The sequence below is a fragment of the Apostichopus japonicus genome, chromosome 8 (assembly GCF_037975245.1).
Source record: "Apostichopus japonicus isolate 1M-3 chromosome 8, ASM3797524v1, whole genome shotgun sequence".
Taxonomy (NCBI): Eukaryota; Metazoa; Echinodermata; class Holothuroidea; order Aspidochirotida; family Stichopodidae; genus Apostichopus; species Apostichopus japonicus.
The window spans coordinates 10,824,764-10,849,165 of record NC_092568.1 but is presented as its reverse complement, the minus strand read 5'-3'; the positions used below and the strand labels follow the sequence as shown (position 1 = coordinate 10,849,165).

Genomic DNA, 24,402 nt, shown 5'->3' with positions numbered 1-24,402 from the left:
ATAAATGTAGACAATATTGACTAAACTTTTGATGCTATCTGCTAACTGTTGTGTTCTTTAACCATGGTCTTGCTCATACATACAGATGCCTTTTGTGTTCTAGAAATATAGGTTTGCTCATCGCTGAATTTTCGATTCTCGTTATATTAACTGCTGACTGTCTTGTCCTAGAACAGTGGTTTTTGGTAAAACTGTAGTGATGTTAAGTTACGACAGCATTGTTTCATGGCCAAAGATGATGTTGACCAAATGATGTTGATATAAACGAATATGTAGTGACCGCTGTAATTTCTGAAACCATGATCCTGCTTATGTATCGAGATGAGTTTTTGTGTTCTAGAGTCATAAGTTTGCTCATAGCCGATGTTACCATGATAGTGACAATATTTACAATGTTGATTCTTGTTTCCCGGAACCATGGTTTTACTCATAGATTTCCTTGAAGTAGTTACTTTCATGTGTCAGTTTTTGAGTTTATTTACCATTATTACATAGAATACAACCATAATTGTCTTTTTAATCCTTAGGATGGATTCTTGGAAAGACTAAGCTCTACAGAGTTTGTACTTTTGTCCCGAACCGTGGAGGCGTTCGTTATCGACTGCGAGAAAGTTTGTGGCAGAAAGAGCACTTCACTTAGAGGGGGACTTCAGAATCAGGTTATTTAGCTCTTGTCTTTATTTTGTTAATTTTGTCATTGTTTGTCTTTATCATTCATGGAAGCAACATTTTGTATTTTGGAAAAATTTATTAAAAAATGAACATTCCACACAGATACACTTTGCCTGAGGCTTACCCACAATAAAAACTGGATAAATAATAATAATAATATTTGCTTTTTATATAGCGCTTTATACCAGCGATAGGTCGAAAAGAGATTTACAGACGTTATATTACCCCTGGTCAATGATAACCTGTCCCAGAGACAACAGCAGCAGTTATATACTGTGCCCAATGACACATTACTTCACAGGTACCAATTTAATCCCTGGGTGGAGAGAGGCACGTGAGATAAAGCATCTTACCCAAGGACACAATGTAATGAACTAGGCAGGAATCGAACCAGCAATCCTTGGATCACAAGTCCGACGCCTTAGCCAATTGGCCACCACGCTCTCAAATGTCCCAATGTTCTAGTTCCAGTGTGCTAATGAGTCACACTGGTATTTAACGAATGTTTGAATTGGACAATTGCAATCTCTTATTAGTGGAAGAAATATTAAGAAATGCTTTCTACAGATGTCAAAGAAGGAAAAGATGAAAAATAGTAGATGTTTTGGTGTAACTCATGTCATAGAACCGAATGACTTAAAGAAAAGTCAAATACAATTGAAAATGGTTTCCATTGTTTGTGTCAAAATTATGGCTATGATAATTAATGATTTAATGTCATACTAATACAAGTGATACAAGCAGTGCACGACTGCCTTACTTTGGCCCCGTTTGTGGCCTGTGTTGTGGTTGTCATTTTTGCTGAGGAGACTTGGCACTGATTCATGAAACTATCTAATTTTTCCATTTTTTCTTTTGTTTTTTGTACAGGCTAATAAATTTGTCAATAGGTTTCATGACGAAAGGAAAACAAAACTTGGGTAAGTTGAGCCTTGAATTATAACAAAAAACATCTCTTTTACCCATCAATGACAACATGTTCTGGCACATACATCAGAATGGTACTAAAGATATTTTATCCCACTCAAAACATTTTACAAACGGCACTGTTATTAATGAGGTTGTATCTTACTTTCGGAGAATTAAGCAAAAATGAAATAACGATTGAAAACCTAGAAATATGTGGGCAAATTTTGGTGCTGTGAGCCATAGCATGTCAATTTGGGAAAAGAACCTTAGAAACTGATATCTTCAAAGCAAAAATGGGAATAGAAAGAAAGAAAGATAAAATGCTGCAACCGACCAAAAGGTAGCCAATAAAGTATCAGAAAAAAAAGATTTGCACAATGAGAAATTGAAGAAAAAAAAAATTCAAAAAAAAAATCATCTGCTGTATATAAAATGCTACTCTGTATGTACAAAGGTGATATATGTGTTTGTGTCATTTGACCTGAAGTGACCTTCGGTATGAGGCGCATGCAAATCAAGATACATCCTTCTGTAGAAGGTGAAATAATAAGATGAACAGTTGTAATGGCTCTCTCTTAAATACTGACCTCTACTTCGCTCGTGTCCTGAAATAAATACGATACGTCTTTCAAGAGCATTCATAAGTGAAGAAAGGAAAATCTCGAGAGGTCTGCCTCGTATCCAGCTGTCTCCAAAAATTGTTTCACTTCAAGAGAGTAAGAAAAATATGTAAATGGTTCATGTAATCTGATGTTGAGTTTATTTGAAACCGATTCTGGGGAAAATGATATTTAATAATGATCCCGGCTCTCATTTGTTCTTAAGCTTGATTCTAGATAGCGAGAGGTGGAAACAGGCCGACGTACCAGCCGGTCTGCAGGAGCTGCTTACGACCATGGCCAAAGGTATGTGTTAACATCGCAAGGGGCTAGTACTCATGGACAAGTGTATATTTATGTCCGTAGTCTGGTAAAAGGATATCCCCATTAGCAATCAATGAGTCATTTATCTATATTTAAGAACAATGGCCAAAGGTATGTGTTAACATCGCAAGGGGCTCATACTCATGGACAAGTGTCTATTTATATCCATAGCCTGGTAAAGGGAAATCCCCAGTAGCAGTCAATGAGTCATTTATCTATATTTAAGAACAATGGCCAAAGGTATGTGTTAACATCGCAAGGGGCTCATACTCATGGACAAGTGTTTAGTTATAGCCGTAGTCTGGTAAAGGGATATCCCCAGTAGCAGTCAATGAGTCATTTATCTATATTTAAGAACAATGGCCAAAGGTATGTGTTAACATCGCAAGGGGCTAGTACTCATGGACAAGTGTTTAGTTATAGCCGTAGTCTGGTAAAGGAATATCCCCAGTAGCAGTCAATGAGTCATTTATCTATATTTAAGAACAATGGCCAAAGGTATGTGTTAGCATCAAAAGGGGCTAGTACTCATGGACAAGTGTTTAGTTACAGCTGTAGTCTGGTAAAGGGATATCCCCAGTAGCAGTCAATGAGTCATTTATTTATATTTAAGAACAATGGCCAAAGGTATGTGTTAACATCACAAGGGGCTCGTACTCATGGACAAGTGTCTATTTATATCCATAGTCTGGTAAAGGGAAATCCCCAGTAGCAGTCAATGAGTCATTTATTTATATTTAAGAACAATGGCCAAAGGTATGTGTTAACATCACAAGGGGCTAGTACTCATGGACAAGTGTTTAGTTATAGCCGTAGTCTGGTAAAGGGATATCCCCAGTAGCAGTCAATGAGTCATTTATTTATATTTAAGAACAATGGCCAAAGGTATGTGTTAACATCGCAAGGGGCTAGTACTCATGGACAAGTGTTTAGTTATAGCCGTAGTCTGGTAAAGGGATATCCCCAGTAGCAGTCAATGAGTCATTTATTTATATTTAAGAACAATGGCCAAAGGTATGTGTTAACATCGCAAGGGGCTCATACTCATGGACAAGTGTTTATTTATGTCCGTAGTCTGGTGTGGTTCAAACAGTATTAAAGGGATATCCCCAGTAGCAGTCAATGAGTCATTTATTTATATTTAAGAACAATGGCCAAAGGTATGTGTTAACATCACAAGGGGCTCGTACTCATGGACAAGTGTTTATTTATGTCCGTAGTCTGGTGTGGTTCAAACAGTATTAAAGGGATATCCCCAGTAGCAGTCAATGAGTCATTTATATTTAAGAACAATGGCCAAAGGTATGTGTTAACATCACAATGGGCTCATACTCATGGACAAGTGTTTATTTATGTCCATAGTCTGGTGTGGTTCAAACAGTATTAAAGGGATATCCCCAGTAGCAGTCAATGAGTCATTTATTTATATTTAAGAACAATGGCCAAAGGTATGTGTTAACATCGCAAGGGGCTCATACTCATGGACAAGTGTTTATTTATGTCCGTAGTCTGGTGTGGTTCAAACAGTATTAAAGGGATATCCCCAGTAGCAGTCAATGAGTCATTTATTTATATTTAAGAACAATGGCCAAAGGTATGTGTTAACACCACAAGGGGCTCATACTCATGGACAAGTGTTTATTTATGTCCATAGTCTGGTGTGGTTCCAACAGTATTAAAGGGATATCCCCAGTAGCAGTCAATGAGTCATTTATCTATATTTAAGAACAATGGCCAAAGGTATGTGTTAACATCGCAAGGGGCTAGTACTCATGGACAAGTGTTTAGTTATAGCCGTAGTCTGGTAAAGGGATATCCCCAGTAGCAGTCAATGAGTCATTTATCTAGATATTTAAGAACAATGGCCAAAGGTATGTGTTAGCATCACAAGGGGCTAGTACTCATGGACAAGTGTTTAGTTACAGCTGTAGTCTGGTAAAGGGATATCCCCAGTAGCAGTCAATGAGTCATTTATTTATATTTAAGAACAATGGCCAAAGGTATGTGTTAACATCACAAGGGGCTCGTACTCATGGACAAGTGTCTATTTATATCCATAGTCTGGTAAAGGGAAATCCCCAGTAGCAGTCAATGAGTCATTTATTTATATTTAAGAACAATGGCCAAAGGTATGTGTTAACATCACAAGGGGCTAGTACTCATGGACAAGTGTATTTTTATGTCCGTAGTCTGGTAAAAGGATATCCCCATTAGCAATCAATGAGTCATTTATTTATATTTAAGAACAATGGCCAAAGGTATGTGTTAACATCACAAGGGGCTAGTACTCATGGACAAGTGTTTAGTTATAGCCGTAGTCTGGTAAAGGGATATCCCCAGTAGCAGTCAATGAGTCATTTATCTATATTTAAGAACAATGGCCAAAGGTATGTGTTAACATCGCAAGGGGCTAGTACTCATGGACAAGTGTTTAGTTATAGCCGTAGTCTGGTAAAGGGATATCCCCAGTAGCAGTCAATGAGTCATTTATCTATATTTAAGAACAATGGCCAAAGGTATGTGTTAGCATCACAAGGGGCTAGTACTCATGGACAAGTGTTTAGTTACAGCTGTAGTCTGGTAAAGGGATATCCCCAGTAGCAGTCAATGAGTCATTTATCTATATTTAAGAACAATGGCCAAAGGTATGTGTTAACATCGCAAGGGGCTAGTACTCATGGACAAGTGTTTAGTTATAGCCGTAGTCTTGTAAAGGGATATCCCCAGTAGCAGTCAATGAGTCATTTATTTATATTTAAGAACAATGGCCAAAGGTATGTGTTAACACCACAAGGGGCTCATACTCATGGACAAGTGTTTATTTATGTCCATAGTCTGGTGTGGTTCAAACAGTATTAAAGGGATATCCCCAGTAGCAGTCAATGAGTCATTTATCTATATTTAAGAACAATGGCCAAAGGTATGTGTTAACATCGCAAGGGGCTAGTACTCATGGACAAGTGTTTAGTTATAGCCGTAGTCTTGTAAAGGGATATCCCCAGTAGCAGTCAATGAGTCATTTATATTTAAGAACAATGGCCAAAGGTATGTGTTAACAGCACAAGGGGCTCATACTCATGGACAAGTGTTTATTTATGTCCGTAGTCTGGTGTGGTTCAAACAGTATTAAAGGGATATCCCCAGTAGCAGTCAATGAGTCATTTATTTATATTTAAGAACAATGGCCAAAGGTATGTGTTAACATCGCAAGGGGCTCATACTCATGGACAAGTGTTTATTTATGTCCGTAGTCTGGTGTGGTTCAAACAGTATTAAAGGGATATCCCCAGTAGCAGTCAATGAGTCATTTATATTTAAGAACAATGGCCAAAGGTATGTGTTAACATCACAAGGGGCTCATACTCATGGACAAGTGTTTATTTATGTCCATAGTCTGGTGTGGTTCAAACAGTATTAAAGGGATATCCCCAGTAGCAGTCAATGAGTCATTTATTTATATTTAAGAACAATGGCCAAAGGTATGTGTTAACATCGCAAGGGGCTCATACTCATGGACAAGTGTTTATTTATGTCCGTAGTCTGGTGTGGTTCAAACAGTATTAAAGGGATATCCCCAGTAGCAGTCAATGAGTCATTTATTTATATTTAAGAACAATGGCCAAAGGTATGTGTTAACACCACAAGGGGCTCGTACTCATGGACAAGTGTTTATTTATGTCCATAGTCTGGTGTGGTTCAAACAGTATTAAAGGGATATCCCCAGTAGCAGTCAATGAGTCATTTATTTATATTTAAGAACAATGGCCAAAGGTATGTGTTAACATCACAAGGGGCTCGTACTCATGGACAAGTGTTTATTTATATCCGTAGTCTGGTGCGGTTCGAAAAGTATTAAAGGGATATCCCCAGTAGCAGTCAATGAGTCATTTATTAATATTCAAGAACAACAATCGTTCTAAACTGGTATTTGAAAACTCCCATTTCTCAATCCATTGTTCCGAACTCCAGATATGGTTGTTTAACAGTTAAACTCTTCCTTACTTACCAGGATCATAGTACAGTTGGTAATCTGTGATGTAATCATATCGGAGACTTTCTTCACAAGCTTTACAAACCCTTTCAAATAAAAAATATAATATCTTGTGTTGATTTATCATTGAAATGTGATACGTCTGAACTATTTGTTTAGTTATCAATGTTTCTCTTCATTTAGAATTTCATCAACGTAACTTTTGTTTCTGTGTATAAGAATATTGATTCCTTCACTCGATAAATGAATTTCAGAGTATGAATATAAAACAAACAAAGACTTTCTCTGTTCAGTTGTCATGATGACATCACTTAACTCTACTGTTGCCAGATGCATTCATAAAATGTCACCGAGAGTTTAAGAAAAAAACCACGATACAAAATGCCGAAGATGCAAATTTTGTTAAACGATGAAACTTCCCCTACTGGAATATTCCGTTATAAATAAATTGATGAATTGCATTGTTTTTATTTTAAAAACAAAAAACAGAACTCAAAGTTTGTGTTCAATCTTTACAAAAGTGTTGAAAACTGAGACAAGATCTCACCCATCTTGAAATGTGTGCTTGTCTGCCACCTACCAGCACTGAAAGATCTTATTTATGCTGGCAGTATTGGATTCAGTTATGTCTGTGATTATAAACAGAAGGCATAAATCAGACAATTTTCTCATGAATCAAAATATCATGAAAGGAAGTTCTCCTTAGAATTTAAACTGACTATACAGTATGATAGAGTCTGTAGCCAATTTGACAGGAATCTTCTCTCTCCTTTTCGTTTTCTCAGGTGATATATCTCTCGATCTCCTAGCCAAGACAGATAATGGTAGGTATTGCTATATATCATCAAGAACAGTGATGTAAAAATTGGAAGGGATGATTTGATATAACTAGATTTAAATTTAAAAAGAAGAAGAAGACCGAGTCTCCTCTTGCTTTATATTTCAGGCATGAGCTTTTTCTGCGAATTCGCGAAATATCCGTGATTTCTTTTCTACCTCGGGGACAAAAACTATTATCCTAACACACTTTAGCATAGGCAAACTGTAGCCTATACTGTAATTTTTGCAAAGTTCCGTGATTTGTTTTTACCCCAGGCTTATCCCTGATATTTATGAGTAGCTTTCCAAGGTCAGGGAGTTAAAGATTTGAAGTGATACTCTCGTTTTCTGTTATGACATTTCAGTCAATTTGCCAGAATCATTGGTTAATATTTCAAACTCTATAATGGACTTTCTAAAGCCATCTATAATATTTTTGTTTGTTGCATTGTGACATCATTTGGGTTATTCTTCTTTTAGCCATGTGACAAGAAAAAAAATTAAATACTTATCATACCCTGCGGACGGACAGACCAATGAACTTTTTGTTCAAAAGACATTCTTTGTATCAAGGTCGTCACATCTGTGGTTTTATAGGGATGATTGCTAGTAATGTGCTGTGACACGAAGAGATAGATTGCTTGTTGCATTCAGTGATGACTTTCAATACTTTCTGCTCTCCGTCCACAGACACAGCGGATAAGAAACCGAACGGCTCGGTCAAGCTGAACGGAGAGAAATATGCAGTGGTCGGGTAAGAACGTCTTTACAATGAAATAGAAATGAAACCACTAGAAGGGAGGTAGTGAGGGGAAGGTTGGGGTCAAGTATGGGTCAGGTTAGAAGGGATAACGTCCAGTGGGGAAGAACTAAGAGGATTGCAACAGTTTAAATAGGGAGCAACTTTTAAAATTACTTAAAAAACTACTGTTACGAAAGAGGAACATTTGTAGTTCAAGAGAGAGGTAGAGATTTCACAGAGCGGGGGGGATAGAGGAAGTTTTTTAAGTCTATGACCTGCATGAAATGGAGCCAAAGAATGGCTACAGTTTAAATGGAGAAAGATGTTCAATAAATTGGTAACAACATCTTAACCATCAAGAAGAAAGTTCTAACACAGTGATGATGGTTTGTGGTGGGTGTGGGTGGGGGGAGGGGGATGCAGTTTAAAATGGCTCATTTGGTAGAGCGTACGGCTTGTAACCCATGAGGTCATCGATTCTAATCACATGCTAGCCGAACGGTTTCTCTTTTTGGTAAATATCCCAGTCAGTGATCAATTTTTTGTCCATATATTTACATGTAGACTGTGAGTATTGGTCTGTTACTGTAGGAAGGAAATTTTTATTTTTTTTATATAAAAGTTATAACTGATCAGTGAATCATGTGAATCTTCCAATTGTCACATATAGTCCTATCTTCCCTTGAAATAACTTAAATATTCCATTGAATTGTTAGAAACGTTTTTGTCATTTTTTAAATATAAGTTATAACTGATCAGTGAGTCCTGTGAATCTACTAATTGTCACATATAGTCCTGGTTTTCTGTTGAAATAACTTATCATTCCATTGATAGAGTCCTATTTTCCCTTGAAATAACCCTTTTTATAAACGTTTCTGTCATATTTTGGAAAAGTTAAATACATGTTTTTTTGGTTGTTACGTTTCAGCACTGTCCTACTGTTGCTTAAGATGGTGGCAGAGTATTGTCAATGTGTCAGGGACATGCCGTCAGCAGCCGGCGATATACTCACCAGATTGGTAGAAATTCTTCAGGTAAGCTCATAAAACAAAGACCCCTGTCGTCTCACTCTCTCCAACAGAGTCGTCCTCAAAGCTCTCTTGGTCAGTTCTCCTCTGGGTGTCACGTTTCATATTTACGCCCAATTACAATTCCTCCTCTCTCTCATCCCTTGTCCGTATTCCTCACCAGTTTGCCGGAAGACAGATATAAACTTGGGAGATACGAGAAACCAAAGTAGCGCAAACGCAGTTTGTAAGCAGAATAATGTGGTGAAGATAAATCTTTTATAGATCCTTAAAATGTCCTCTTCTGGATTTTTTTCGCAGATATTCAACTCTAGGTCCTGTCAACTGATTCTCGGAGCAGGAGCCCTTCAGCTGGTCGGTCTGAAAACTATAACGACAAAGAATCTTGGTTAGTATTAACGAGTCATATTCTCCAGTCTATTCAGTAATGTCTCTTTGTCTAAGCATGTCCAAGCAGCTTTCTTTTCTTTTTTTAATTTGATATGGCTTAATTTGATTCTTTTTAATAACAAGAACTCTACAGCAATGTACCTTATGAACTGGACTATAAACAAATTTGCATTTCAAAATATTGAAAAAAAATTGCAACATTTTTGATCACTTCTGAATTCTTTCAGAGTGAGATGAAACCGACCATTATTGTGTCCGTCGCGTTCTGACCATACCATATCTCAAACATCAGAATACTTGATCAAGCAGCAGTGTTTATATGACAATGTAACCATGACGAGATGTATTACAGAAATCTCTGTCTTAGGGTTGATGGCCATATTCCCCTGCAACTCTTCTGCTAGTCTGTAATATCATCAAGTTAGAAGCTGTTAACCAGTTGAAAGTAAATCATGACACAAGTGCTGTTTTCACCAAGCCACAACGATTGTTGATCCTTGCCCTCAGGTTTAATACCACCCGACTTTTCAAAATTAATTTTCCTTTTCCACTCTCCATTTCCTCAGCGCTGACGGCGAGATGTTTACAACTCGTGGCTTTTTACATTCCAATAGCTAGGGACTTCTTTGCTGAGAGGTTGCCAACCAAGCAGATGATTCTCTTGAAGAACTGTGATAAAATTTGTAAGGTCAGTGAAGAAATCATTTTCAAAAACGATGGAAAACAGCATTTCTCTTCCGTTGGTAAAAGGTGTATAGCAGTTTGCATATTCATGCATATTCATTATGCAAATCAAAACAAGTAGGGTGAACCTGCAACCATGTACACTATTTCTGGTCATATTTAGTACTTTGTGGACCGTTCCGTATAAATGCTAAAATATGTTGTCCATTTACTCAAAATGATGTAACTAAATTTCTGTTTTGTCTAATATTTTGACCAACAAAAAATGTACCCAGTTTTCATCGTGAAATTTTGCAACTGGTTTGATTGCTTTGCTGAGCGCTTCCTTTCTATTATCATTTTTCAGTGTTTTTTGCAGATTTTCAATTTGATTATTTATTCTTTTATCTTATTCTTTTCTCTGCATTTTACAGGACTACAATGATCACGTGCAAGAAATTTTTAACAAACTGGTGGCCATTATGGATGACTCGTTGAGCCAGTGTTTATCGACTGTGAGTTAATAACGACCCAACTTAATGTTGTCAATGGTTTGGAAACTTAAGCCATACATCAAAGTCAAACCATCAACTAGGGGAGGCAGGGTGGTGGTAGGGGGGGGGGGTTGGCATGAGTGACTTGTTTGAAAAACTTATTGAAGTATTCTGAAATTTAACTTCTTAAAATTTGTTTCCAATATCCCACACATTTGAAGAGAACATTATCCAGAGATAATTAATGTAGGGTCCATGGCTACCACATAAAATATATCAAGTTCCAGTTCTCTCTCATTATTTAAATGGAAAGAAAAAAAAACAATAGATTTCTTTGTTATAGTATCCACTTTTCTTTATATAATACTCTGTTTTAAGGTATAAATGAATTTGTACGCGGCTGTTCTTTCAACTGTAACTTGTAATGAAATAATTATTGTCTTTGAGGTAACGGGTAAATCTTTCCATACGATAGGTGAGTTCTTGCTTTTAACTCTTCAATATTTATGGCTTTATTGTTATCATATTTTTTTATGTTTCAGTGGGTTGTCAAGGCTCCAGTCCCTTCTCCCTGTTTCCGTGAAATATGTAAACGGAACCGTAGACTACACGAAGCAATATCTGTCCTCCTTCCATCAGAGCAGGTTAAGGTGAGTGGTAGCTGGTTGCCATAAGTAAGAAAGTTATTTTGACCACATTGCTGAAAGCCAAAAACTAGAATGTGCTATTGTTTACCAAACTGGTCAGCTGATATCTGCTAGAAATGCGTGTCACAATGACTCTTAATGTTCCTCCATCAATGTTATTGATGAACTGAGAGAGAATGAAATCTTTGGTCAGATAGTGGGAGATGTGTCTTTCTTTTTGTTGGTCTTCAGTGTATATGTCTGTATGTGTGTTGAATATTAAGGTGTAGAACAGGGAACTGGAGATATCCAGCCGTTTGTACTGCTTGTGTTGATCTGTCAGTATGTATCTATGCTGACATATAGTCTGAGGATTAAGAAGAGAAGAGATATGAACTGATACTAAGACCTCCATTTTGATTGATATTGGTAGCTAGAGGACGCATGTTAGTTACAAACCGGTTTAGACACGGTTGCTCCAGGAATACAGCCTTGGTTTAAGGGTATACTTCATGCCTTATATTAATTTTTCAATAAAGCATGCCAAGCAAACACAAAAATAATAACAACAACAAGACCACCGGCACCCCCTCCTCTCAGCCCCACCAACATGGCCCCATCACCACCACCACTTTTATCAACAACAACAAAAACACCTATAAACAACAGTATCAGCAAGAACAACACACATACACACACAAGTGTGATTTTTACATTCAGAATTTTAGGACAGTATTTTTTTTTCTTAAATATTCCTTGACAATAGAATTCTTCTGAGGACATGGTGATTCTTTTCAAAGGATGTCAGAGGACTTAAAAGTCCTCAGTGTGACTATACAACAAGTGCACGCAAACACAAACCCACACGCATTGATTTTATGCATATTCAGGACTACAAGGATTTCCTTTACCTGTAAATCTTCTCTATTGGTGAAGGTCGTCAAGTGGATTACAAAACGATGATATTAGCGAGAAGTAAGAAACTGGTTACCTCACCCTCATTATCCAAGTTATCTGCCAGTCAGTTATGATATAATGTCATATACAGTTACCTAGTGGTGCCACTATGGATTCCTGTGCCATTTGTTCTATCAAACCTAAGCCTGTTTCAAGTCATTATTCATCTATGCTGTTTCCGTCTCGTTGCAGGATCTGTTCGTCCTGATAAATGAATCGTTTAAAGTGAGATTAAAAGAACAGATCGTTAAACATAACGTGTGCAATGATGGCGGTCCTAAACAGGGGTGAGTAAATTTATATAATTAATTATTTAATTAAAGTTTCTTTCCTGTTTTTTTTCTTCAAAAGTTCTCAGACTAGCAACAGTTCTCTTTAATACATTGCTATATATATTTTTTTTAACCTTGTTGTATTTTCATCCTCATTCTCATTTGAAGTAAGTATACTGTTTTACTCAAACGGTCAAAGTTGTGTAGGTCAGTTGGGAACGAGAAGGCTCGAGAATTTTAACAGGAGAGAAACATTTATGCTTTGTAGCATAGTTTTTGCATTATCGGGGCCAAAAGTAGATTGGTCAGGGCAAATATAATCATTTATTACTCCCAGATGATCGTTCACTGGATCGATGCAACTCAATTTTTGTGCTCTTAGTGGACGGATCTCTCTATTCGGAATGATTGTAGATATGTCACAGTTTCAGTATAACCTCAGCAGTATCGCCAAGAAGGGTCAGGAGAGGCTGGCCCTTAATTTACACAATTTGTCCATTTTTCTAGCTCAGGCGGCCTAGCGAAAATTGCTTATTAATTTGAAGGTAGTGGTAGTGAAAGAAAATGTTATTGGCATCCAGAGTAGAGCTAATTAGTAATTGGGGGGGGGGGGATAGGGTGGTGGGAGTGAGATAGTTGCTCCAGTTCCCTACATAATATCTTGCAAAATGCCTCACCGGATTTCTTGTTGGGCTGGAATATTCTTTATATATGTGTAGCGACGAAAATATTATACTAGCTGCTATATGGATTTATGTACTGCCTGTAGAACCGAGGGAATATGGCAGTAGGGGTTGACTATGGCCTCCATGTACTGACATGCCTACGCAAAATATCATTACGTTTAATCCCTATGGCCTCCATGTACTGACATGCCTACGCACAATATCATTACGTTTAATCCCTATGGCCTCCATGTACTGAAATGTCTACGCACAATATCATTACGTTTAATCCCTATGGCCTCCCTGTACTGAAATGTCTACGCACAATATCATTACCTTTAATCCCTATGGCCTCCATGTACTGACATGCCTACGCACAATATCATTACGTTTAATCCCTATGGCCTCCATGTACTGACATGCCTATGCACAATATCATTAGGTTTAATCCCTATGGCCTCCATGTACTGAAATACCTACGCACAATATCATTACGTTTAATCCCTATGGCCTCCATGTACTGACATGCCTATGCACAATATCATTAGGTTTAATCCCTATGGCCTCCATGTACTGAAATACCTACGCACAATATCATTACGTTTAATCCCTATGGCCTCCATGTACTGACATGCCTATGCACAATATCATTACGTTTAATCCCTATGGCCTCCATGTACTGAAATACCTACGCACAATATCATTACGTTTAATCCCTATGGCCTCCATGTACTGACATGCCTATGCACAATATCATTACGTTTAATCCCTATGGCCTCCATGTACTGACATGCCTATGCACAATATCATTACGTTTAGTCCCTATGGCCTCCATGTACTGACATGCCTATGCACAATATCATTACGTTTAATCCCTATGGCCTCCATGTACTGACATGCCTATGCACAATATCATTACGTTTAATCCCTATGGCCTCCATGTACTGACATGCCTATGCACAATATCATTACGTTTAATCCCTATGGCCTCCATGTACTGACATGCCTATGCACAATATCATTACGTTTAATCCCTATGGCCTCCATGTACTGACATGCCTATGCACAATATCATTAGGTTTTGTGTACGTTTTCGTCATCATTTCTGTGTTTTCCTCTCTCTCTCTTCTTCCCACAGCTTGGTGACTTCAGATATACATTTTTACTTTGAGAACATAACCAGTCTGGACGGTATGAAGGACTGTATAGGTCCCCTGAATATATGGGACAAGAGGTAGCAGTAAAGACTCTATTGGGGGAACAGAAGGGGGTTAATGGGCGGGGGGGGGGAGGAATGGCTGGGTGAAGTGGACAATGCAGGGAGTTAAAGAATGACTTGATGCTAAAGGTATGTGTTGGTCTATAAAAGAAGAATGGAAGTCAGATCTGCTCATACAGTATCATTTATCAGAAGCTTGTTTCTCGGTGGGGTTTTTTTTTTTGGTCACAAAAATTTAATTCTAACCTTCTGAGACTTGCAACAAAACTGACCAAAATTTGAAAGTATATATATGAAGTCGTTGCTCAATTTACACTCTTTAACAACATTGGACATCCTACCAGTGAGATTCAACCGTGCCTCGTTTGTCAGTTTGATGTCATTCGACCATTTCAAGTAAAAAATCACCCTTTGTCAGCTTCATCACAATCAGCACACAAGTTTATATCCTGTATAAGTAAGTAGCATAGTTTTTGTACTCATGCAGAGTACATTAGTATTGATTAAATCTTGAGAATTTCTGTGAATATCATGCCAAAATATAATAAAAGAGTAGTAAATTCCCTTGCAAATGGACTAAGTCAGACTTTATTTCTCCTATCCCCAAAAAAAAGAAGTTATAGTTGGTTTACATTTCTCTCTTTAACGTTTTTTTTTCTACAAAATATTCTTAAAAGATATGCAAAACCTATGGAAATGTCCTTATGAGGTCAAAGACAAATGATTGCATTTGGGTATTACTCTGTGTGTAGATCATTGTGAACACATATCAATCCATTTATTGTTACCCAGTCCTGTCACCATGGAAACACAGTGTCCATTGAGTGTAGTGTGGTGAATAACCAATACCAGCAGACTACAACAAATGACTTACTGCCCTTGACACAGAGATCACACAAGTCTTACTTTATTTCTATTGATTTGTATAAGGCCTCTCAAACCACTCAGGAGCTATTGTAGGGAATAAATTGCATAATATACACCTAGTACCTACAGCCACATTTTAATACCAAGATGTGCTTTAAAGCCATATTTTGCTTTTGAGTCGTAGTCATTTGCCTCTCGGATCAAGATTTGTAAATGTATGCAGGGAGCTTCTAACTAGAACCTGCCGCACACTGCCCCGATCGAAAACCGTATTTTGCATTGAGTTATAGCTTTGTGCCTCTCCGATCAAGATATGTAACATTGACACATAAATTGAATAACCCCTCAATGTAAGCAGGGAGCGTCTATCTTAAACTTTTTGAACATTGCTTGGTTGAGTCATAGCTTTGTGCCTTACTGATTAAGATTGGTAATATTCACACATAAATTGAATAACCCCCCTCAATGTAAGCTGGGAGCCTCTATCTATAACCTACCAAACGACTAAAAATGACTTTAATTTTTTTTACTGAAACTCCGGAGTATGTTACCACCAGTGTGTGGCAAAATTCAATGCAAAAGGCAGCTTGAAATTAAACAAAATAACAACAAAAAAAGGAGGGGGGAAAGAAAAGATAAGAAAATATTCATAAAAGTTATATATCAAGATTAATATTTGGCTTAAAGTCATTCAATGAAGGACCAGACCCGAGATGTTACTTGTTTAAAATTTGATTCAATATGTCATACATACGGCACTTTTATTCTGGTTATATATCACACACTATAAACAAAAAAGACGCCACAAGAATATCACTTTAAGTTTGGATGTAAGGTGAAGTTATGTTTGAAGTATTTTGATAATATGTATCAAAAGGTGATTGTAAAAGCTTTGGTCATGATTTTATAGTAAGGTCAAAAGAAGCATACAAAATATATAGTTAAGATGTGAAAGATGAATTCACAGACGAGTGCATTATATTAACTATGATCAACTTGAGCCGAAATGATGTGCAACTGATATTTACAGATGTATATAATTTATTATTTAATAAATTGAATTATTAAGCATTTTGAGATTGGAAAAAAAATTGGGATAAGTTTTTTCCTTTCTGTGTTGTTTGATCTATTGACAGGGTGATGATGCATATTGTCTGTTTAACAATTTAACTGAAGAAAACTAATTTGAGTGTGTGAGGTATCCTCTCTTTACCCAGTTCAAGGACTAATGTTTGGGATTTTTTTCCATATGGTGTCATCAGTTCAGAAATTTGCTACCCTGTTCTGGGGGTAGGGGTGCAAACTTGTGGGTATCATAGTGAGGTCAAAGGTCATGAGTAGTCAACAGCATTTATCTCTTTCATCTTTAACACTATGTACATCTTTGACCAGTATTTTGAATTGCAATTTTGGTATACTAAATTATACATCGTGAGGCCAGATAGGATGTTGGTAAAAAATGGTGTAATCAAGAAGAACGATTTGGTCTTTGTTTGAGAGGATACTGAGTCAACTTGATACAATTCTCCAGTAGTAATTTTTTGTGGATAGACTCAATATTTTTTAGATCTATTGACAGGGCTATGTGTATTGTCCTTACAATTAAAGTGATAACCAGAATCTATGTTGGTGAGAGGTATCCATTTTTATAGTTAGAAGGACAAATGTTTGGGGTTTTTACCACAATTGGGGGTGGGTTTGGAGATGTCTAATGAGTTTTGTTTTTTTCTAAGTACATGGAATATAGTGTACATCACTGAGGAAGGAAGAAATTTTTGCAATATATTTAAAACGATTTTCTGGTGGCTGAAGCTGATTGCTTAGCAAAAATTGCGGACAACTTTGTGAATCTTTAGGCGAAGACCGCATCCTCATAGCATTTTGTATCGCTGAGATATGAATTTTTTCACATGTTGTGATATGAATATGTAAATGCATCTGTCAAATTCAGATATTTTATTCTTTATTGTTTGTCAATCCTTTATCCAGAGAGGAAAAAGAGTGTTTCTCCAACAAAAAAAGAGATACATTTGATGAAGTTCTAAGTACAAGGAACTTTGACAGCTAAGCAAACATTCCAAATGTAACAGGTTTTAAGGATAAATCAAAAAGTATATTAATATGGAAAATAGCCTAATTAAAGCTTTTGAAGAGCATCTGCCCAGATAATTATCACAGACCTCCTTACCTTAATTCAGCTTCTTGGAGTAGTTGAAGGTTTAAGCCAGTCACAATAGGTTAAATGCAATCAACCATATCTCAAGTAAGAGGCAAGATATTGAGATAGGGGTTTCAACTAGCAGTGTGGAATATTATTCTAATAAATATAAGTTTCACTTTGTCACCAGAAAACACTTTTAATAATTGCAAAAACACAGCATTTACATTTAATCTGGGTAAGGATGTTGGCGAGAGGGGATCTCAATCCACGTTGGAATGGACATCATCATCATCAGAGGCTAAAGTAAGCTTTAATACAGAGTAACTAGAGGGTTAACATGTTTCTTATATTCTGGTCTATATTTGAAAAATATGTAAATTCCAATTATGCAGAATGAAAAGTAACTTACATTGCCGTTAAAAATGATAAGTGTCATTTTTGTACTTTTTGTGTTATTTTGGTTTCGTTTTGTGAATTTTTTTTATACGTGGAGGGGGAAGGGGGGGGTGAAGATAGGTTGGAAAGTTGAGAGCATCAGTATAATTTATGTTCACCAAGTAATCTCATAAATGGCTTAGTGGATTACTTTAACCTGATAAAAACATGATTTATTTATTTTAGTCTTCCGTTGTGTTTTCTGTTTGGTGTTTTTCTGCTGAACCATTCTGATTTCTTCTTCTCCTGGTGGGTAGAAAGGTGGGGGTATAGGAAGGTGTAGGGGATGTATCGAGGGTGATTTTAAGACAGTCTTCTGTCAATCAGATAAATCTTTAAGTAGATTCTATCTTTGATGGATTGAAACTTCCCAGTATTCAAATTCATCCTTTTATGTAAGGGCTTCGTTGCAGTTCACGTTATCTTGCGGTATCACAGGATACCATCTTTACAGTTTATGTGTAAACAATTTTGGAAAACAAACTTTATTTTTGCAAAGAGGTCCTTCTCCCCCCCCCCCATCCATTTCCCACCCTCCCTGGTCTCCAGTAATTTGTATCCATGTGCCATCAAGCGAGACCACCATTGTAAATTGAGTCACACACATGGGAACAGTATAATAGGAACAGGTATTGTGCCGAACAGAAAATACTGTGAGGGATTCGATACGCCACAGGATTTGACATCATGTCTGTTACTCATATCTGTTTGGCATGTACGCGTGAGAAAGATATGCAGACACATACTAGTGTCTGTTCCTCCTAATATATGTATAGTATGTACCCTCAAGGATAATATGCAGACACATACTAGTGTCTGTTCCTCCTAATATATGTATAGTATGTACCCTCAAGGACGATATGCAGACACATACTAGTGTCTGTTCCTTCTAATATCTGTTTGACATTCACCCTCAAGGACGATATGCAGACGAACTAGAGTAATTTTGTTTAAGCGTTTTGCTCCACTGCTTTTAAAGAAACTGCAATCTATGTTAAGTTAATAGCAGAGGCATTAATATGAGGTGAAGGTTGATTTTCTGTGTTAGCTCTTGGTAAATAGTTAAACCCGAAAACAACCATAATGTGTGTTTTAGCAGGGCTTGCTCTTTGGGGTGTGAGGTATGTACAGTAACAGAGAAGGAAACGACCTTGGTATATCATTTCCTGCAAAACAGACAAATAATTCTGTTTTATGCCACAGTGCCAAAGAGCAATAATGAAAGAAACATTTTGGAGAATATTTTTCAAATATGTTCCAGCTCAATGTGTTACACTGACTGGTGATTGAATCACAAGCTCAAAAAAAGAATATAAACATAAAAGAATGTCAAAGGTCATCTGTATTGCCCCCACAATATGCTAGAAAGTCAGCTAGATGGGCAGCTATGATTTAAGTTATTTCAACAAGCATATGTAGTGTCAAAGGTCATCAGAATTGCCCCCCCCCCCCCCCCCGTAAATCGGAACTTCCATGAAAAGTACTTTTGAAAACCTTACAGCAATTTTAAGCATGCTAAACATTTTGATTGAATAACTGCTAGACCTTTTAAAGAAACTTATTGGTCCAAATGCAATCTTCACACACTGCTTGTTCCATTCTTGAGATTGAGTTATTGATAATATTGATTATACTGTAGCTTTGGAAACCCTCCATTGCTCTCAATGAATTGTGATGTCACATATACAGTATAGGAATTGCCAAGTTGAAATGCTTTACTCTATTCGACTACTATTACTACTGTTGCAAATTTAAATATGATAGTCAGATATTTGTTAAATAAAATAAGAACTAAATGGGCAGGAACTTATAGTTACATATGAAATATATATATATACTGCCCTTGTAAAACTAGTGAAAATAAATATTTAGTAATTAATTTTGATAATGAATTAACATTGCAGCAATGAAGCAAGCCTTGAAGAAGATGGAGCTTGACCCAATGAGATTCAGAAATAAATATATAACTATAGAGATTTCAATATCTCTCTCCTGGTGGAATCTTTAAAAGACCAGTATACTTGCCTCGAGTTAATTGTAACTTATATGGGTGGTACATCACTCCTTTGAGAGAGGAGTATTAAGACCAGTTATTTATATCATTATTTACAAAATTGTTTTCAAAGAAATTTTCTAATTATGTAATAATGGTCTTGTGGCAATTATTTTCTTCCTATCTAGGAAGTCAAGAATTTGGTAAAATTAAACAGAGAGGATAATTCTACTTTAAATGAATAATCCATTTATCAAAATTTTTAAGAGTAAAAGAAAAGCTTCATATTCAATTGAATTGAATACAATCGGATGAAAGTCTAATGTTTTACTTACAGTAATGTTTTATTGAATTTGTTGGTATCTATGCATATTCATAATTCATTGCCTCTGTGGTATAGTGAGAACAAAGTGAGAGACGTAGGTATTGAGCAAAGAAGCAGATTATACAGGCAAGGGTAAGAAGAGGGATGAATAGACTGGTGTAGTTTGTTGTGGAGATGGTGGGGGGAGGGAAGGGGTAACCTATACAGAATATATCATAGACCAGGCAAGGGTAAGGAGAGGGATGAGAAGACTGGTTAAGATTGTTGTGGAGATGGTGGGGGTGGGAGGAGGGGTTACCTATACAGAATATATCACAGACCAGGCAAGGGTAAGGAGAGGGATGAATTGGAGAGGGATGAATAGACTGGTTTAGCTTGTTGTGGAGGTGGTGGTTGCGGGGGGGGGGGGGGGGGAGGGGGTTACTAATACAGAATATATCACAGACCAGGCAAGGGTAAGGAGAGGGATGAATTGGTAGACTGGTTTAGTTTGTTGTGGAGATGGTAGAGGGGGGTGGGGGGGTCCATAGTACAGAATATATCACAGGCAAGGGTAAGGAGAGGGATGAGTTGATAGACTGGTTTAGTTTGTTGTGGAGATGGTAGAGGGTGGGGGGGGAATCATACAGAATATATCATAGACCAGAGTTCTGGCACAAGTTTCAGCTCACTTCTGCGATGTGGCCATAACTTGGGAAGAGCTTCAAAAGCCGGTAACATCTCTGACCCATTACTTTCAAGTTGGCTAGGTCATTCGATGAATAAATAATAAGCAAGAACACCGTTTCTTGTACAGTATCATCTATTAATTTCCAGAATTTTTATACTTATTGCTTTCATCCAACTGATTACCGTAAAGGAGTATTTTAGATGTATAAAAAAAAATCTCAATTTGGCATTTTTAATCAAGACGTCTCGTTCATCATGATTTGAATATTCAAAGGTAATATCGATCAACGATCGGTATTTACGATCAATCTCAAAGTCTTCATTTTCCGACGAAAAAGATTTCCAGCGTCATAAAGATCCATATCTATATCGGAATATTAAATGCTATTACAACAATGATTAATTATGCATAAAAAATAGTGATGTTTCCACTTCCAATATTAAACCAAGTGGAAAAATGTCTCTCATCTACCAGAACTAAGAATACCAAAATAGTTTGTTAATATTTTTGAAATAAGCAAAGAAAGTTTGCACTAGAACAAGATTCTAACTAGTGTGACTTAACGATGACAAACCTTGATTTACTTGTTACCACCCCAGGTATCCAGCCTAGCTTACCCCTATCTAACAGTTTCTTCTTGGGGGAGGGGGTGGAGGAGGGGCCCTGCAGTCACAAGCCACAGTACCTTGCAAAAAGGTTGTGGTCCATTCACCGTTTCATTGTTCCAATTTACAAATGTACAAAGTAAAATAAAAACAAGGCCTGGTGTGTATACTACAGTAGATAAAACACTGAAGTTTGACCTTAGATGTTACAAAAGATGGTTCTCATCTTAATGAAATATTATGATGAATAAATTGAAAATCATTAACGCTGGTCATGTTTGGAACTAGGTTGCAAAAACTTCACAAATGATTCACTGAAGATGCAAAAAACAGAGGCCAATATGACAGCGCCCTCAGGTAAAACGCAGAAGATTCCCATTTTTGCTTATTAAACCCGACGCAGAAGTGGGAATATTTGTTTGGTATAATTTTCCTTTTTGTTTCCAAACTCATAAACATATTTTTCTTCCTGTGCAAAAATTAGGTTTAGGAGCCTCAATTTCGGTATCGTGTTTGAGTCAAACCCAGGCTGGTTAATCGCACTATTTTAAGACGTATCGTGGATGAATGTGGACAAATTGCGATATTATCTTTTTCGAGTCATAGAAATCATTACTTTGTTTAACCTTCAAACAAAAAATACAAAAAATAAAAATTATTGCGCAAAAGTATAAAATAACAGCCCCAAGAATTCACGATTGCAAAGGAGGAGAAAGTCAATTAAAAGAAAAAAATGAAAAAAACTAATAAAATTACAAGCACAATTGATGAAGAAACAAGCAAAGCCAAAAATAATATCATAATAATGTGAAAGACCTAATAATTCTTGCCAACAGTGATTAAAAAAAAGTGTAATAAATGGACATATTCTACATAACTTTACAAAAATCTATTTCATAACATTCATAAATCCACAAAAAGAAAGGCTTTGTTGTAGATTACAAGGCAGTAAAACAGATCGATGGTATGATGAAGTTAAAACTGGGCAGTAAATTGTTAAAATTTATTATAACTTATAACTCAGATATTAAAACAACCACACAGATTTACCTGCCATTTTTACTGCCCTGATATTGATTAAAAATGAAGGGAAGAAAATTTTCAAAAATCTTGAAATTTTAGTTGATAATTGTCAGCCTCGAGAGAAACAGCCTTACACAGTATTAATCTTTATTTTCTTTAAGGAAATTTTCAAAAGTTTATATTGAAATGGAATAAAAATAAATGAAAATAAACAAACTGCAAGGTTAATTGCATAAATCCTACAAAATATGATTCCCGAACATTTAAACATGGCAAGGACTAAAATTTGAATGCATTGTGCTACAGTAGCTTTAATTGTATACGGACTAATTGGAATCAGATTGATTGCCAATTAAAAAAAATTGAGTTCTAAAGTTACCCTATTTGAAAATTAATATAAAATGAATGAATATCTACTTGGAATGTAAAAAAAAAAATGTATTTTTAATCAACACTGCAATAGTGTATGAACAAGTAGTTTGGTTAATTAAGAGGAGGGGGGTGGGAGGGGGAGGGGGATTTCTTAGTGTGACCATGATTTATGAAAGCCTTAACGTGCACAAAACAACAAGCCTTACTACCTCTTTTCCAGTCAAAATATGTGCGCCCAAACTTCACAAGTATGAGCAAACCTGCAAAGTTTGGCTGCACGCTATGGGTACACCATAGGGGACACATAGATGTGATGCACTGTGGTACCCCAGGAGGGATTGATTGAATTGTGCACACCTTGATTTTGTGGGTGTGACCAATGACCAGGGGTGAGTTGTAAAGTCGTATGAGGGGGCGGGCCTTGGCCTCAAACAAGACTGTAAACCTTTAATTTTTCTTTCTTCTAACATCGAAGAGACCAATTTGATCTAGCTTTAACTGGGATGGCCCTTCTTGAATGTTCTCTCTCAGAGCAATCATAGTTCCACATTCTTGATGGCTGGCCTAACAGCTTCACAACAATACAGTACCTTACACTCTCACAATCACATATATACTTGTAGCTGCAGTACAGACCAGAACACAAAAAAAAAAATAATCATCATAAATGGTTTGCAGTGTCAGGCTAATAAGCAAATTTTTATCTTTCTTTGTGTGCTGGTGCCACGTGAGTGTGTGGGCACACAGTTTAAAGGGAACACTGCTGCTGGCCACCTGCTGCAGCACCTACTGGTGCTGCAGCAGAGTGGATAAAGGCGGTGGCATTTGGAGCAATGAGGCTTAGCAATCGGGAGGTTCCGGGTTCGATACCCGGCCGGGTCATAATAAGGAGGGTTTTGCATCAAAGAGCAATCTACAGTTTTCCCATCTGAAATGACTTTCTAAATTGAAAAGGTTCCATATTTGAGTTTGAATATTTAAGTTAAAATGTTGAATTGGAAGCCACCCGGCGTGTTAGTTGTAATCCATATGCCCTTGGCGGGTTGCTCCTACTTTGGAAGTTGCTTCAGCATCGTAAAAATATCTGCTGATTAATATTATTATTATTATTATATGGACCGCTGATCTACCAACAAAGTTAAACTCTAGAATAATTAACATAAAACCAGACAGATGATTTGAAATTTGTCTCTTTCATCAAACTAAAAAAAAAAAGGTCTTGATCATCGTTTTTGTTGTATGTCTGCCAACTGTTCACAGCCAAAAATTTCTTTGAATTAATTTAGGAGCACATTTGGTATAAAACTGTTAATATTTTGGTTCCAATTCCTCGTTGCCTAAGAGCGGAGCCTTCTCGTCATCTGTTCCATTCGCTGCTGCCTCCGGTTGTCCCCGAGATACTGACGTGGATCGTCGGTCCGAGGGTTGTCCTCTCAAACAGGGCAGGAAAGACAAATCGAAGAGGTTGTTGTAGAGGGCCGTGCCGATCAGCAAAAACATGAAACCATCGACTGCAGGAGAAAGGAGAGAGAGATATAGAGAAAGGATAAGAAACTGTGATGATTATAATCATTACTTTAT

At 36.9% G+C, this 24,402-nt stretch overlaps 2 protein-coding genes across 3 annotated transcripts in view; one reads left to right on the top strand and one right to left on the bottom strand.

Moving 5' to 3' along the window:
- LOC139970530 (vacuolar protein sorting-associated protein 54-like) overlaps positions 1-20,149 on the top strand; it is a 35,971-nt gene extending 15,822 nt beyond the window's left edge. For both annotated transcript variants that reach the window (XM_071976309.1, XM_071976307.1), the window contains 12 exons: positions 528-659; positions 1,543-1,592; positions 2,407-2,486; positions 7,281-7,319; positions 8,005-8,068; positions 8,985-9,090; positions 9,385-9,472; positions 10,041-10,162; positions 10,572-10,652; positions 11,174-11,281; positions 12,407-12,501; positions 14,290-20,149. In XM_071976309.1, coding sequence (XP_071832410.1) covers positions 528-659; positions 1,543-1,592; positions 2,407-2,486; positions 7,281-7,319; positions 8,005-8,068; positions 8,985-9,090; positions 9,385-9,472; positions 10,041-10,162; positions 10,572-10,652; positions 11,174-11,281; positions 12,407-12,501; positions 14,290-14,389 — 1,065 coding nt within the window. In that variant the 3' untranslated portion in view covers positions 14,390-20,149. The remainder of the gene's footprint in view (positions 1-527; positions 660-1,542; positions 1,593-2,406; positions 2,487-7,280; positions 7,320-8,004; positions 8,069-8,984; positions 9,091-9,384; positions 9,473-10,040; positions 10,163-10,571; positions 10,653-11,173; positions 11,282-12,406; positions 12,502-14,289) is intronic.
- A 1,669-nt stretch (positions 20,150-21,818) lies between these two features.
- The window catches only part of LOC139970529 (solute carrier family 35 member F6-like), a 32,638-nt gene continuing 30,054 nt past the window's right edge, over positions 21,819-24,402 (bottom strand). The window contains exon 12 of the mRNA XM_071976306.1: positions 21,819-24,332. Within this exon, the coding sequence (XP_071832407.1) occupies positions 24,130-24,332 (203 nt within the window). The 3' untranslated portion in view covers positions 21,819-24,129. The remainder of the gene's footprint in view (positions 24,333-24,402) is intronic.